General features: G+C 43.6%; 1 protein-coding gene across 1 annotated transcript; it reads right to left on the reverse strand.

The window, feature by feature from the left end:
* Nucleotides 1-431: 431 nt before the first annotated feature.
* Nucleotides 432-10,357, reverse strand: enc1 (ectodermal-neural cortex 1). The gene is made up of 3 exons (XM_080189273.1): nt 10,205-10,357; nt 5,592-7,400; nt 432-2,427 (listed from the first exon to the last, which is right to left on the reverse strand). Exons 1-2 carry the CDS (start codon nt 10,217-10,219, stop codon nt 5,619-5,621), a joined length of 1,797 nt encoding a protein of 598 aa, XP_080045399.1. The 5' UTR covers nt 10,220-10,357; the 3' UTR covers nt 432-2,427; nt 5,592-5,618.
* Nucleotides 10,358-15,217: the final 4,860 nt, after the last annotated feature.

Here is a 15,217-nt window from a genome sequence, read left to right on the forward strand (position 1 = left end):
GACACCCACAACTATATTACCATTCCACTTCAAAAACAAAACATCTATTTTACTCCATTATTTAATAGTTATACTCATTCACTGGTGTGTCTACCCCCCTCCGCCCTTTTTAATCTTCTCCAGTCCACTCCTAAAGGCCATGATTCATGTTGATACATGTTCACTGGCCACACCTAGACCCTGGCAAAAATTGCTACACTTCATGTGTGAACTTCAACCATGCAATGCATGCACCATTCATTACTGACCCAACGCTGGACATCACAATAAAACTTTCCAACAGGGATAACCGCCTAATGATCACTAACAGGAATCATGAGTGATTGCCCACTCCCTAGCCCAAGGTAGTTGAAAGTTATTTTAAAACTTATTTTAGTACCTTTGGCGTTACATGCCTTTCACCCCCCCCCTCCCCCACCCCCACCCCCAACTTCTGCACACCCCTCCAGCCTGAAGATAAACTAACTCCGTACGGAGCAGAAATCCAATCTATATTCTTCTTGGTTTGTTTCGGCTCAAATGTAAAATGGGCAGCTCATCTACTAACTGGTTGGGACTCTGGATCATTTGATTAATATCCGATGTACAGACAAGGTTGTAAACCACTGAAGCTCCACTTTAGAGCCAGGTTACACAGTAATGCATGGATTAAGTTTTAGAATTTCAGTGATTGTGTGTGCTGACCATTTCTATAATTATTCCATCACAATAATGTTCTTCAAGAAAGTTACTCGAATGACGTTATAATAATCATCACATACATAAATGAACAACGATGTCACCGAATGCTTTGATCTGATTTTCAGGTACTGACCTTATTTTTTGACATTTAAATTGTTGCAAAAAGGTGCTTTAAAAAAAGGGGTGAAGTTCAGATTGCTGAACTTCACGTGCAAAGACTTAATGTGCTCATGTTGCATTTTGCAGCACTCCATTGTTGGGCAGGCATTGACCTGTTTATTTTAAATGGATTAACATCTGCCTAACAGTAGCGCACGAAGGAATCTGGCATAGCGTGTTAATCCTTCAAAAGTAAACTAGACCAGTCAGAAATCCTTAATTGCATTTTGCAAAATTTTGATATTCCAATCTAAATCGTGTTTCTCTCTCGCACCAGTCCTGTCCGTATCAGGAAAGGTTGACCCTCGGATTGCTCACAAAAACCTGTCTGCAGCCGTGATCATTTTCACTCATAGCAACTGCGATTCGAGACAATAATAAAGGGACCATGTGAAGAAATAAACTGGGCTGGGCTGACGTGACTCAAAGGCTGCACACAGGTATATAAGCACATGCTCAAAGATTAATTAGTATGCACTGAATAGTGTTTACACCAGAGTGTTGGAAGTGCTGGGAAGTGTAGTGATAAATGGGCATATGTTAAAACCCACAGCATGCAACCCTGTGAGCTTACAGGCCTGAGAAAGTGACCTCACTTGCCATCGCCCAGTGTCCGTGTAATTTAAGAACTGACTTCAGTACCCATCTCATTTCCGATTGGAAATTTCCCCCTCCCCTTGGCTGCAGCTTTGTACTTTCCAGTCTAATGTGACAGAGAATGGAAATGGTATTCAAGCAGTCCTCCCCAACCCCCTACTTCTGCTAAACGGGTGTGCAAATAACTCTAGTTACTCCCTTGAACACAAAAATACACACTTACGAATACTTGTCATTTCAATGTGCAAGTAACCTCATTGAACAATAAATATCTTACAATCATACAAAAAAAAAAGCGCAAACATAAATAACAAATTCTTATAAAAGCAGTGTCTCTGACCCTCAGGTCATTTTTTTTCCTCTCTCCTCTCTCTTTTAATAAAGTTGACCTTTAATGATTCAGTTGTATTTTTGCAGCTGACTTCCCTCTCCTGAAGGGTTTTGCCTGCCTGACAGCATGGGTTCCCAAAGCAGGGTAATTGCTGCCCCAGGCGTTGCCGATGACAATGTCCAGATTCCCCCCCCACCCCCGGCCCATTAGTGAAGAGTTCGGGAGGCGCAGCTGTATCTGTGTTTAGTCCGACACCCACATCCTTCACAATCTGCCCACGTCCTCGCAGCTGGTGCCTCTATTTCAAATGTCATGCTGCGAGCTAATGGCCATTTAAAATTTCATACACAAATGTTAGGAGCCAATGAAAACTGAGAACAGTATGGTGACAAATCTTACATTTTTGGAGGAGCCGAATACATAGTCACTGTTAATTCACCATTTATCACCACTGCCAGTCCTTGTCCAGAAACTGTTTCATAATCATAAGATATGCAATATGTGTCTATGGATGTTTTCTTCATGTCCCTATTAGGTGCTGGTTGCTGAAGCTAAGTCATTTTAGCTCCAGCAGGTAAAAAAGGGTATTTTTTTCTCTCTTCATGTAAATTATGTTTCTTCACAGTAGACAAAAATCTTCACATCAGGAGTCCTGGCATCTGTTCAAAAAGAGGAACAGGACCGTATTATTGTTCACATTTGACTTCAATAGTTCAATCTATTCCAACAAAGTCACAATTTCAGAGCCAAGTGCAATACTGACAGAGTAGTTGCTGCAAATCTGCTACACTCGGGCCATGCATTGACCTCGGGCAGGAATTTCTGGTTTTGGGGGTAGCATGGCTGGAAAATCCTGCCCTAAATCTTTTATTCTTCCCATATTTCTTCTCAATTTATATTGTAGTCTTTTGTATTCAATGTGAACAGGTTGACATGCTGATGGTCAGATCATGGTCCAGGATTAATGGAAGTGTATTCCATTTTTTGTCACAAGTGCAAACTTGCCATCAAAACACAGTCTTCATGTATCCAATATCATTCCTGAACATTATGCATTAAAACATTGAAAAAAACTGACAATTAGCAAATTCAAGTTCTGGGCAAATCACATCGACAAACCTGGTGAGGTCACATTGAGTTAATGGTCTAGGCTTAAAAAGTGGGGTTAAATCATTTATTACACATTACTAGTAGTTTATTCATGTATCCTGGAGGCATAATTCTGCAATATCTAAAAGAATTCTTCTTAGGCCAGATAGGGTGAGGAATATGTTCACCGTAGAAAGTTCATCTTTGTTGTAGCAAACATCTCCAACTGCATCAAGCTTAGGTTCTGTTGGTCAATGGAAATAAGGCACCCATATGGCTGCAATGATTCTCTGCAAAAATACCCTTGGTGCAGTCTTTCACACTGGCTATAAATATGATTTGTTATCAGTGGCAAGCGTTGGCTGCTGGATCGAAAGATTGGATGCAAAGAATCTCAATTAACAAGGGATTTCCCCAATCCCCCCATCTATTCACTTGACAGTGAGGACAACGATGCGCTGGCTGAATATTCTTAAACATCTAAATTAAGGTAGGTCTTCATTATTTTAGTAGGTTGTATATATATATGATTTGAGTAAGATGCAATATTAAATCACTTATGGTAATGTTCCCAAATAAACAATATTTTAAATGAAAATGCTTCTTGCAAAAATCTAAAGCACTGAGATTTTCACTAAAAGAGGAGGTTGTACAGCAAATGGACCTATATATCTAAAGCAAGACTAAACGATATGCGTGGAAGACTCTTACAATCACCTACTAAAAACCAAAATTAAAGTATTTAAACAACAAAGGTGAGGCAATAATAAAAGAAATGATTCTAACTAAAGACTGCACGAGCCTTTAAGGCCTCCTAACAATCACATCTCGCCTATCATGTGGTATAAAATTCATCGATTAATAAGTTCTGTTAAAAAAAGAACTATAATAATAACTTCAAAAGTAAAACTGTATTTTTCACTAAGCTATCAAATATAAAGGGAAAAAAATAACATGTTTAGAAAAGACCAGATCACACACAAGTATCAAAAGAGCATTGCGGTGATTACAGGGAACATTCTGGCTTGAACTTCGAGATAAAATAGCTTTGCTGCATTAGAACTCAGTATTACATTACACATACAATTTTGTTACAAAATGCTTGTTGTTCCAACCCTGGACCGTAACCAATGGGATCCCTAATGTTTTAAGAAGGGTGAATGGAGACCTCTGGTGCTGTGGGGGTCAGGCAAGTGAAAGCAGAAAGCCAACTGTGATTTCCATCAGCTTTCGGCCGCTGTTGTGTAAATCTCCATTAGCAATTTTCTTCTCCCATCCCCTTGTGCTCCCTTCTCGCACCAAGGACAATAGACGGGTTAATTTGACTTCAAAATGAGTCTGTTACTGATCCCCTCTGCCTCAGTCTGTCATTAAAAACCTGTCAACATGGCTCCTTTAGAAACGATAGGGTCATAAAATCAGGAATGGGGAATTAATATTACATTAACCTTCTAGGACACTGGTTACACGTACCAATAAAAAGGATCCTGCAAAGTTAATGCAGGAAATTTTATGCTTTTTATTGCTTCATCTTTGTTTCTCTTCATAACTTACTGGCTGCTAGCCAGCTTTATGACAGGCCATTATGCTGAGACTAAATAAATCACTGAAGAATGGCAGGTTCTCAGACTAAAGTAAAGCATTTGTTTATACTGTATGTAGGTAATCTAACTTGTTTTCTTAGGATTAGTTGATCCTTCAATGATAATATCTCTGGTATAAATACATCAGTTTACATTATTTTCAACCAGCGCTGCTCCTGTCATAGCATTTGCAAACTGGAAACACTTGAATTGAAGCGCAATAGACACTGAATAATCAATTTCTGCACAAATCAGTACCAACAAATGACAGTTCCATCTTCAAAGGCACCACAGCCCTGATTTTAATTTGGATAGAGAGTTGAGTGGGCCAATTGGCAAACCATCCCAATCTGAGCAGCATGAGGCCTAGGCGATTGAAACTAGCAACTGGGCCACTGAATGGGAGTGGAATGTTAAGACAGCAGGAGGCCACTGCTCAGGACTGAAAGAAGGTTCTAGGGCATTCAGGTAAGCCATGGGGAAATGGTTTCACCATCGGGGGGGGTGTGAGAGCAGAAAGTTCCCAGGCAGGGGTGACTTTGCCTTTCCTTTAGCTGACGTGGGCCTGAACACTCTTGCTCCTCTTGGCAGGAAATACAAAAGTACGGGCCTGCCACTCTTAGCCCCAACTACACTTACCTCCAGTTCAGTGGACAGGAGTAACAGCAAGAAGTCTCACAATACCAGTTAAAATCCAACAGGTTTATTTGGAATCACGAGCTTTCAGAGTGCTGCTCCTTCATCAGGTGAGTTCGAAAGCTCATGATTCCAAATAAAACTGTTGGACTTTAACCTGGTGTTGTGAGGCTTCTTACTAAGCTTACCCCAGTCCAACACTGGCATTGCCACATCAGTGGGCAGGAGAGCTGCAAAGGCTTTCCCATACAGGTCTCTGGCTAAAATAGTAGGTGGGTCCTGATGAAGTGACCAGAGTCTGATCTCCATATTTAAAGATAGACCCAGACACCTTCCATAATCGCACATGACTTTCTTGGAGGAGTGCAGGTTCTTTCTTCCCTAGGCACCACAGCTTCAACATGTAAAAGTCCCACTGGAGCACATTTCATTTTAACTTGTTTTGCAACCATGTTCAAGGGCGATGGCCAATTTCACAAAATCAACTCTTGTTAAGGAATTTAAGAGCTCCTTACCTATGAAACACTGAAGGATCATTCCTTCTATGCAGGAAGGTGCTTCCACGTGCTAACAAATGCTGTGGGAATTAATGAGTAAGGTACAGTCGTGATGCTATTCCATGTGTCCAATGTGGGATCGTAGCAGTCTAGTGTTTTACACCTCTGAGTGCCAAAGTAACCTCCAACTACATAGAGTTTATTTCCAGAGGCAACAGCATGGCAGCTCATTCGTTTCGCAGTCACATCCCCAACCTTGGTCCATTGATAGGTCTCACTGTTAAACCTATATGCAGAACATGCTGAGAATTCAGTGTCCCCGCCCATGATAAAGATTTGGTTGCCCAGCACAGCTGCAGCTGTGTACCTCCAAGGCTGAGGGCAGGTGGCAGGCACAGTCCATCTATTCTCACATGGGTCGTAACACTGTACTTTAGGCAGTTTGTCATGGCTCACACTCGTACCACCAAAAGCAAACAACCTTAGCTTGGCACTGACCACAGCTGCATTGCTGACGCCTTCCCGAAGCGGGGCCACCATTGTCCACTTGTTGGTCACTGGGTCATACTGCTCCACCTGTTTGAGAGAAACAGAGGGTGACGCTGGTTGCCGCCCTGTGGCTGCAGTGTGCCCACCGACCACGTACAATGAATGCTTCAACTCAGCCGATCCATGGCCAAACCTCGCCACGAGCATTGGGGCAGACTTTGACCATTCTTCGTGGAGGGTATCGTACACCCAAACGTCTTTGGAGACCCCATTCTCTGAGCCTCGCCCTCCAGTCACATACACTTTGCAGCCAATTGCACATGCACTAAACTCTTTGCGTGGGCTGGGAATGTCTGCTTTCGGAATGATCTCCTTTGCCTTGTGGTCTATGAGGTAAACTTTGTCGCACATGAACGTCTGTCCTCCGAGCAAGAGCAAGGCGTGGCCGGTTTTACGAGGTCTGGCACAGAGGCTTGTCACCACGCCGTCGTTTTGTAATATTTTTAATTTGCAGTGTATCGCTTCTTCGATTAACTCTTTACTCTTCATCTGCCTGGTGATAAGCTCTTCCGTGGCTACGTTCTCCATTAAGTACACAGCAGGCAGTAGAGCCAACCGAACCGTTTGCAACAGCTCCGGCAAACAGCAGTGGCGCCTACTCACATCATACTTCACCCACTTTATGGTGGTCTCGTACACAAGCTTCTCATCCTCTGTCTCCAGCTCTTCACTGGAGAGAAGCTGCACCAGTGTATCTTTTGGCAGCTGCATGAAGTCTTCACTCTTGCTGATAGTTGGGAAATTGCTGAGGCACATTCTCCAGGACAGCTCGTAAAGCTTAGTGCAATGATGGGCATCAGACAAGAGCAGCATTCCAAGGCAGTTGGTTGGGTGTAGATTTTTCTCCAGGAATTCTGCACAAGCATCCCGGATGTCCTGGAACTGCAGCATATCCCCAGCCTCCAGGAGGGATTCGGCATTTTCTTCATTAATGAGAACACGAGACGAGTAAGCATAGTCTAAGAGGAGCTCCAGAACTTCGGGATGGATGGAATTATGGAAATTCACTTCATTATCTTTGCTCTCGCGTAATCCCCCGCTAAACATAGCTTCGAAGTATCGGCTACAGGCGGCAAGCACAGCTCGGTGGCAAGGAAAGGTCTTTTCTCCCGCGTGGAGGAGGACATCTGTGAAAAGTCTCTGCTGCCGTAGGAGGTTCAGGTGTGTGAGGACACTGTCGGCATACGTAGTTTTGTGGAAGAGGTAAATATTCATTGAGGCATTGCTGGCCCTCGATTTCCGATTTTCATGCATGCTGACTGACATTCTCATCAAACACTGCGGAGAAAAATAAATGAAGAAATCCAATCAATTCACTTTTGTTTAATGCAAAGTCCCACAAGTTGAAATAAAATTTCTGCAAAGAGAACTTTTAGTAATGTTTGCTGCGAGAAATCACAAACAACTGCCAAATACCATCCTCTCTTTTCAGCCCAAAGGCAGAGAACTTTACAGTAAAGGAATAAATCAAATTCCAATTCCATTATTTGCGATTCTGGATAACCTGTGTGGTGGAAGATTGCATTCTACAATTCTTTTAGCTTTTCTGTGAAAACCAAAGGCCTAGTTTTAATATTCAGTGGGATTGTTATTCATAAGAGTCAGGAACATTGGGTTAGGGTGAATGAATAAGCCCAGATTCGTTTTTATTACATTCCAGGGTTTTATTAGTGTCTTTGGGATTGCATTTGGCAATGTTTGTACATAATGCAGGGAAAACCTGTCCGGCCAGTTTTTCTAGTCGCTTTTTGAGTACGCCATCTGGTGGTTCCTTGCAATGAGGATGAAAGGCAGGTGTAGTCTGCATTCGCAATCTAATGGGACATTGCGAAAGCTATAATTATATAGTGCTGCTCACTGTTGTCACTAGGATTCCAATATAAAGTGGCAGTGAATGTGTAATTTGTGCATTATGTCTATTTGAACTGTACACACTGCGAAACAATTATAGTGTTGCCCTTCCACACACTGGTTATGTCTGTTGAGATTAACAACAGTGTGCAATATTGATGATGTCTGTCACTCTTGGTGCTGGTGGGAGTAATTAGAGGTGATGAATTGACAGTGTTTGCAAAAGAGTACTGCACATTATAATGTATTAAAGCGGTATCTTATCCTGTAATGTACTGATACAAATGTGATGATTAAGCTAGTGAGAAAACTGTAGTAAAATTAAAATGAATACTATATGGATGTACGTAAAGCCAACTGAATACCATACTGATATACATAAAGACCACCGAATACCATACTGACATACGTAAAGACCACTGACTATTATACTAATGTATGAAAACACTACTGAATACTATACTTATACATAAAGACCTCTGAATACAATACTGATGTACATAAGTACATTGGGCGGCATAATGGTTTAGCACTGCTGCCTCACAGCCTCAGGGGCCTGGGTTCAATTCCTGGCTTGGGTCACTGTCTGTGTGGAGTTTGCATGTTCTCCCCATGTCTGTGTGGGTTTCCTCCAGGTGCTCCAGTTTCCTCCCACAGTCTGAAAGATGTGCTAGTTAGGTGCACTGGCCAGAACAGGTGCCAGAGTGTGGCAACTAGGGTAATTTCACAGTAACTTCATTGCAGTGTTAATGTAAGCCTTACTTGTGACTAATAAATAAACTTTAACTTTTAAAGACCACTGAATACTATTCTAATGTAAATAAAGAAAACTGAATACCATACTGTCATACGAAATGACTACCCCAGTATACAATAGAACCAGAGAACAATATAACTCCTACGGTGCAGGAGCAGGCTATTTGGCCCATTGGGTCTGCACTGATTCTCTGAAAGAGCATCTTACTGAGGCTCAACCCCGTCCAATCCCTGTAACCTTGCACATTTACCATGGCTAATCCACCTAACTGACACATGTTTGGACACTAAAGGGCAATTTAGCATGACTTATCCGCTTGATCTGCCCACTCTCGAAATATTAAACCTCACCTCAAAATGCGTAGTGTTAATAACTCTCACTTGAGTGTCAGCTTTGCTTGGCTTTGTTGGTTGTATGAAACTCATCTCTGAGCCAGAAGAGGAGTGTTCAAGCCTTACTGCAGCAATTGAACAGAGCTAGGCTGACACTCCAGTAAGATGCTAAGGAACTGCTGTCCTTTAAATAGACTAAAAATTCATCCAGTGTTTCAGGTGAATGTAGAAAATCCCAAGACATTATCGGGTGAGTTAGTCCTGATGTTCTGACAAACAATGCCGCTAATAAGCAATTAATCAAACACCCATCTCATGGTAGTGCCATGTGTGTAGTAACCACTGCATTTGCCAACACTGAAGCTTTCAGATTCCGTTTCAATTTCAGTTTCACCCCAGAGCTTAAACTGATTATTTATTTTAAAAAACGTGGCATTTAAATCAGTGTTCATATTATTAGGACCAACATAAAAAGAATTTATTTCATCACCGCCAACTACTGGAATATTTCAAACCCGCATCAACAATGGTGCCACTAGATGCAATTCAAGCCGTTAGAATTATTTTGCACCTTTGTTCAGCATGCACACATCTGTCAAGTCAGTCATTCAATTCTACAACATAAAAAGTGAAATAGCCGATGCAGTGATCAGGTACAGTTAAAAAGATGAGGCAAATAGATTTCATTTTGTACAATTTCATGTGATGAGATGCAAATTTATACCAAGTCAAAAAGCCAGTACAGTCATATTTACGTGACCTAATGAAGAAAATTCAAATTATGGCAAGTCAAGGTATCTGTTATTACAATCCTTTCGCCCCTGGTTAAAATGTTTAAACCCTTAGGCTGTTTACTGAATGTAGCAAAAGCAGAACTGTCAAAAACAGCTAGTTAACACGAACTTCAACTGAATTCTCCTGCAACCTCTCGCTATTTATTTAATGTCCTGCTTTTTTTTCGAATTGTTTGGAATATTCCATAATGCCTCTGGGGTAAAAGACCTGCCATTCTAAGGACACCTTTTCCATCTACAAGCAATTAGAACCAGCCACTCGGTACTAGAGGGAGAGCTAATATCATTGCCCTGCATGATGTACACTGTCCTGCAGCTCATTAACATCTGCCATATCCGGGAACTAACCTTGCATTGTGACATTGCACCTTTGATACATCCTCAAGTCGTCTGATGCTCCTCTAACTTGCTGATCTTCACTGGGGAAGCAACCGACACGTTGCTTACACAGAATCACAGTATTGTTACGAGCCAGAAGGAGGCCATTTGGCCCATCGTGTCTGCAACAGCCCTCCAGATGAGCATCATGACTTATAATCATGCTTCAACAAATAAAGTATTTACCCCCACCCCCATTCCACCATGAGCTAAGTTATATTACACAGTAACATTGTCTCGTTTGCAATGTCTTTTTTTTTAATCACTCCTGTTTCCCACACATTGTCAGTTTGTGTGTGTGAAGCCAGCGTCCTTTTAGTGAATGGGAATTACTGTAACGGGATTAATGATTACTTCCCCTCTCCACCCCCGTTACATTTTGGACGGGCACAGGGAGCAGCAAGAGGCAGGTTGACAGCCCCCAAGTTAGTTACCTGTCCCTTTCAGCGCTGTCCCGCTCCGCACCCAGAAACAACTGAAAGTGACATGAGGCCGCCCTCCTTCTGGCGGTTCTGTGTGCTTTCTCTAACGTTTACTTTGAGCTGAATCAACACAATCGTCGCTGTTACTGTACCTTAGAGCGCTAGCAGCTTGGAGCTGAAAGCGGTCATTAAGCAGGGTCCCTCACCCGTGCGATTAACTGGGGCGGGGGGGGGGTGGTGGAGGATGCCTTCATGTGTAAAAGACCAAGTGCACTTGTAATTTGCAGTCTTTGGCACAAGTCAAAGAAATGCCTGGGACCCATTGTCAGTGGTGAGCCATTCTCTCTCTCTTTCCATTCTGCGGAAGTGGGCGATTCCTCAAAGGCAGCACAAACTTGGCTGCTGACCAAACCGAAGCCCAAGAAGCAGTGATAACTTACACGTGTGAAGCGCCTTCTGATTGAATCGTATGAATTGCAACCGCACCGAGGGGCTGAGCAGAATTCCTCACGTCTCTATCGGGCACTGAGTGGAAGCTGCAATAATTGGTGCTGGGTTTTTTTTTTGTTTTTAGAATTAGTAATATAAAATGCATCCTTCCCTCCCGCCAAAGTAAAGAAGGTAGCTGACAACCCGGAGCGATTCTTCGCTCCTACAAGCTCATTCAAATCCCAATCCCTGGGGCAGCCGATTAACATCGTTCAAATAAAGTTATTGCAAATACAACCCCGTTCACACTCCGGAGGAAATTATTTACACCAGGGTTTAAGGACAAGTGCAGCTTTCCCCGTTATTACAGGAATCAAGTTCAACCTTGCTGCAAGATAACGAGAAATCGTTTCACAAGTTTCTGTACCATTGATTCAGATCGCTAAACTACACCCACTCTCCAGGGCAGCTTCATTTCTGCCCATCCCTTTGCTGCAGACACTGGGCTTGGGAGGTTGTTCTTAGTTTGCCCGCTAACGGTTTCTTAATGGCCCGGCTGGGGACCATGAGGGGGCTGTCTGGCTGGTCCTCTCCCCTCCAAACTGCGAGCTGGAGTGATGCTCACAGTGCCTACATCAAGCTGCAGCACAGAGAGAAAGCGGCTCTCCCACACAAAAGGTCTGAAATTGACATTAACATGTAAATTACCGTCCGATGTAGCAAACCTCACCGCCACAAAAGCCGAGAGGTTGATGAATAGATTTCACTAATGTGTCTCCAAATGCAGCTTCAGCCCTTCCCCTCCTCGGTTTACTTACATGCAGACGCGTCGATTCACTAAGGCTCAAATGACAAAGTTTGTTTAAGTTCTACAACGTGCATCCGCTCGCCGGTACCTCGGTTCCTGCGATGGGAAATGGCAGGGAGCAGGCTTGCAAACAGCAGCTGCCGGCTGCTCGCTCACAGCAAACAGCGGCTCCTTTCAAACACGCGAGTGCTCACTGCAAGTCCAGGGAGCAAATAGGCAGCCGCATATAGATACGTTCACAAAGGAGTCTAAACAGGCAGAGAGACTGCACAGTAAACAGCCGAGGAGAGGGAGCTTGCACAGTAGCTCCTAACTGCTGCCTGCTCCAGGCAAAGCCATTCTGCACAGCAATCAACCAGGACAAAGTGGAAACTGCACAAGCAGCCCCACATTCCCCCTTACTTACCCCAAACATTTACCCCAGTCAAACTCTTACCCAGTCCCACACTTATCGCAGTCAAACTTTACTCCAATCAAGTTCTTACCCTGATCAAACTCTCATCGCAAATTTTTACCCCAGTCAAACACTTACCCCAGTCAAACTCTTACCCCAGTCAAACTCTTACCCCAAACTCTTACCCCAAAGTCTTACCCCAGTCAAATTCTTACCCCAGTCAAATTCTTACCCCAATCAAACACTTACCCCATCAAACACTTACCCCAAACACTCAACCCAGTCTCACAATGTTACCCCAGTCACTCATTCCACTACCAAATTCAGACCAACTCCACATTTTACCCAGTCCCACATTATTACCACAGTCAAACACTTGGCCCTGTACAATTTTGTTTCCCCAGGCCCACATTACTTTCTCAATCCCATTGTTACCACAGTTCCCCACTTATCCCAATCCTACTGTTACCCCAGTCCCACTGTTACCTGTCTCACTAAGACTCCAATCCCATTGTTACCCCGTCCCACACTGTTACCCCCTCTTCTATTCTTACCCCAGTCACGCACTCTTATATCAGTCCCACGCTCTTACCCCAGTCCACCAGTTTTCCTCATCCCACTCTGTGACCTAGGCTCACTGTTCCACATTGCTCCAGTTATTTTTACTGTGACCCAGTCTCACTGTCTCACACTGCTCCAGTTATTCACACTGTGACCCAGTCCCACAGTCCGTCACTGCTCCAGTTATTATCACTGTGACCCAGTCCCACAGTCCCTCACTGCTCCAGTTATTATCACTGTGACCTAGTCTCAATGTCCCTCACTGCTCCAGTTATTCACACTGTGACCCAGACTCACTGTCCCACACTATTCCAGTTATTATCACTCTGACTCAATCTCACTGCCCCACACTGCTCCAGTTATCACTGTGACATGGTCTCAATGTTCCTCACTGCTCCAGTTATTATCACTGTGACCCAGTCTCAATTCTCTCACTGCTCCAGTTTTCTCAAGCTCTGGCCTAGTCTCACTGTCCCACGCTGTTCCAGTTATTCACACTGTGACCTAGTCTCACTGTCCCACGTTTCTCCAGTTATTCTCACACTCTGATCTAGTCTCACTGTCCCACACTGCTCCAGTTATTCTCACACTCTGATCTAGTCTCATTGTCCCACACTGCTCCTATTATTCACACTGACCCAGTCTCACTGTCCCACACTGCTCCAGTTATTCTCACTGTGATCCAGTCTCACTGTCCCACACTGCTCCTATTATTCACACTGACCCAGTCTCACTGTCACACACTGCTCCAGTTTTCTCACACTATGACCCAGTCTCACTGTCTCACACTGTTCCAGTTATTCTCACACTGTGACCCAAGTCTCACTGTCCCACACTGTTCCAGCTATTCTCAGACTGTGACACCAGGTTGATATACACGCTTCCCATTAAAGCTTCCTTTTCTTTTCGTTACCGCTGTGTCACAATCAGACGCCTGACGCCGGACGTTGAGGAAACGTGGTCTTACCGAAACTTGTCAGTAGATGATCCGGCGAGGAGAATCATAATCTTGGGCTATGTGTTCGCCCTGGTGTTTTTGGGGTTGCTGCTTTCTGGAACTGGGAACAACGCTGAGAGTTGGCTGCTCTTCAACCGGGAAATAGTCTGCTCGGATATTGGCCAGTGTAAATTGCCTGTAGAAAGAGGGCGAGCTGCCAGAGTGAGTGGCTGTCACCCTCTGCAGTCAGTGCAGACAATGCACAGTATGTTGCAAAGCAGTCGGGCACCCAAGCAATACAATGCGCACTGTTCACAGAGCACAGGGTAACTGACACTGCCGGGGTAGGGTAAGCACTACAACCAGCGCATAGCCACTGACACTGAGAAACAGGGAGAGATCACAGTGCCAGAGCAGCAGACTTGCCAAAGCTGGGGAGTGCTGCGCCGAGGAGCTTTCCCCAGCAGGTTGCAGCAGTCAGCTCGGCAGCACAGCTCTGTGCACGATTCCACTGTCTGTCTATAAAGTGAACCGATTGGTAATGGGCTGATATCACCAGCAGCGAATTCCCAACCCAAAGGCAGCACAGGAAACATCCCCAGGACCACAGCTACTAATTAGGGAGCTGATCTGGAGGCAGTCTTCTGATAGGCTGTTATTTTCACCAAATGTTGAATCCTCTCCTGTTATCTATTTTCTTCCTTTCATAGAAAGTGCTGACAGTGAACAGTCTGACAGGAAAGCATGTGCTATGCGAATGCATTCCCAACTAGAGCTTTGCTGACACATTATTCCCCCCAGGTTTAAACATTTTGGCTTGAGTATAGTCTTCACAATTAAATAAAAGTTCACATTCACTCTCCCAGTCATTCTCACTCATTCACATATAGATGTGTATTAACATTTAAAAACTCACTATTATGAACAGCAGGACATTTTCCACATTTCGTGTAGGGAATGCTATGTCTTATCTTGGTCAGTACAAATATCACTGTATATTATTGTTACATTGATAAGCATGGACTATATTGTATAAACTACAGTATAAACACTGCTGTATTCATATCAGTCACCGTAAACAATTTTCAACATTGGCCCTATGTGGACAGTGTTGTGTTCATTATTAGTTAATGAAAGCAATGATATATGCATATCAGTAAATGTTTTTTTTCTTTCATGGGATGTATGTGTCGCTGGCTGGCACAGCACTTCTTGCCAATCCCGAATTGTCCCTGAATTGAGTGGTTTGCATGGCCATTTCAGAGGACAGTTAAGAGTGACCACATTTAACATGATTAAGAGTGGACTCCAAGATTTTCCAAAGCTGCATTGGAGACTTTGGAGTAGGAGGCAGAGAACAGGAGAGATCCCATCCTTGCACAGGGGTCACAAGGCCCTCCAGTCAAACAGTCAGTGGGACCAGATACCCGTA

The sequence above is a fragment of the Carcharhinus amblyrhynchos genome, chromosome 5 (assembly GCF_965287045.1).
Source record: "Carcharhinus amblyrhynchos chromosome 5, sCarAmb.v2.hapA, whole genome shotgun sequence".
In the NCBI taxonomy this organism is placed as follows: domain Eukaryota; kingdom Metazoa; phylum Chordata; class Chondrichthyes; order Carcharhiniformes; family Carcharhinidae; genus Carcharhinus; species Carcharhinus amblyrhynchos.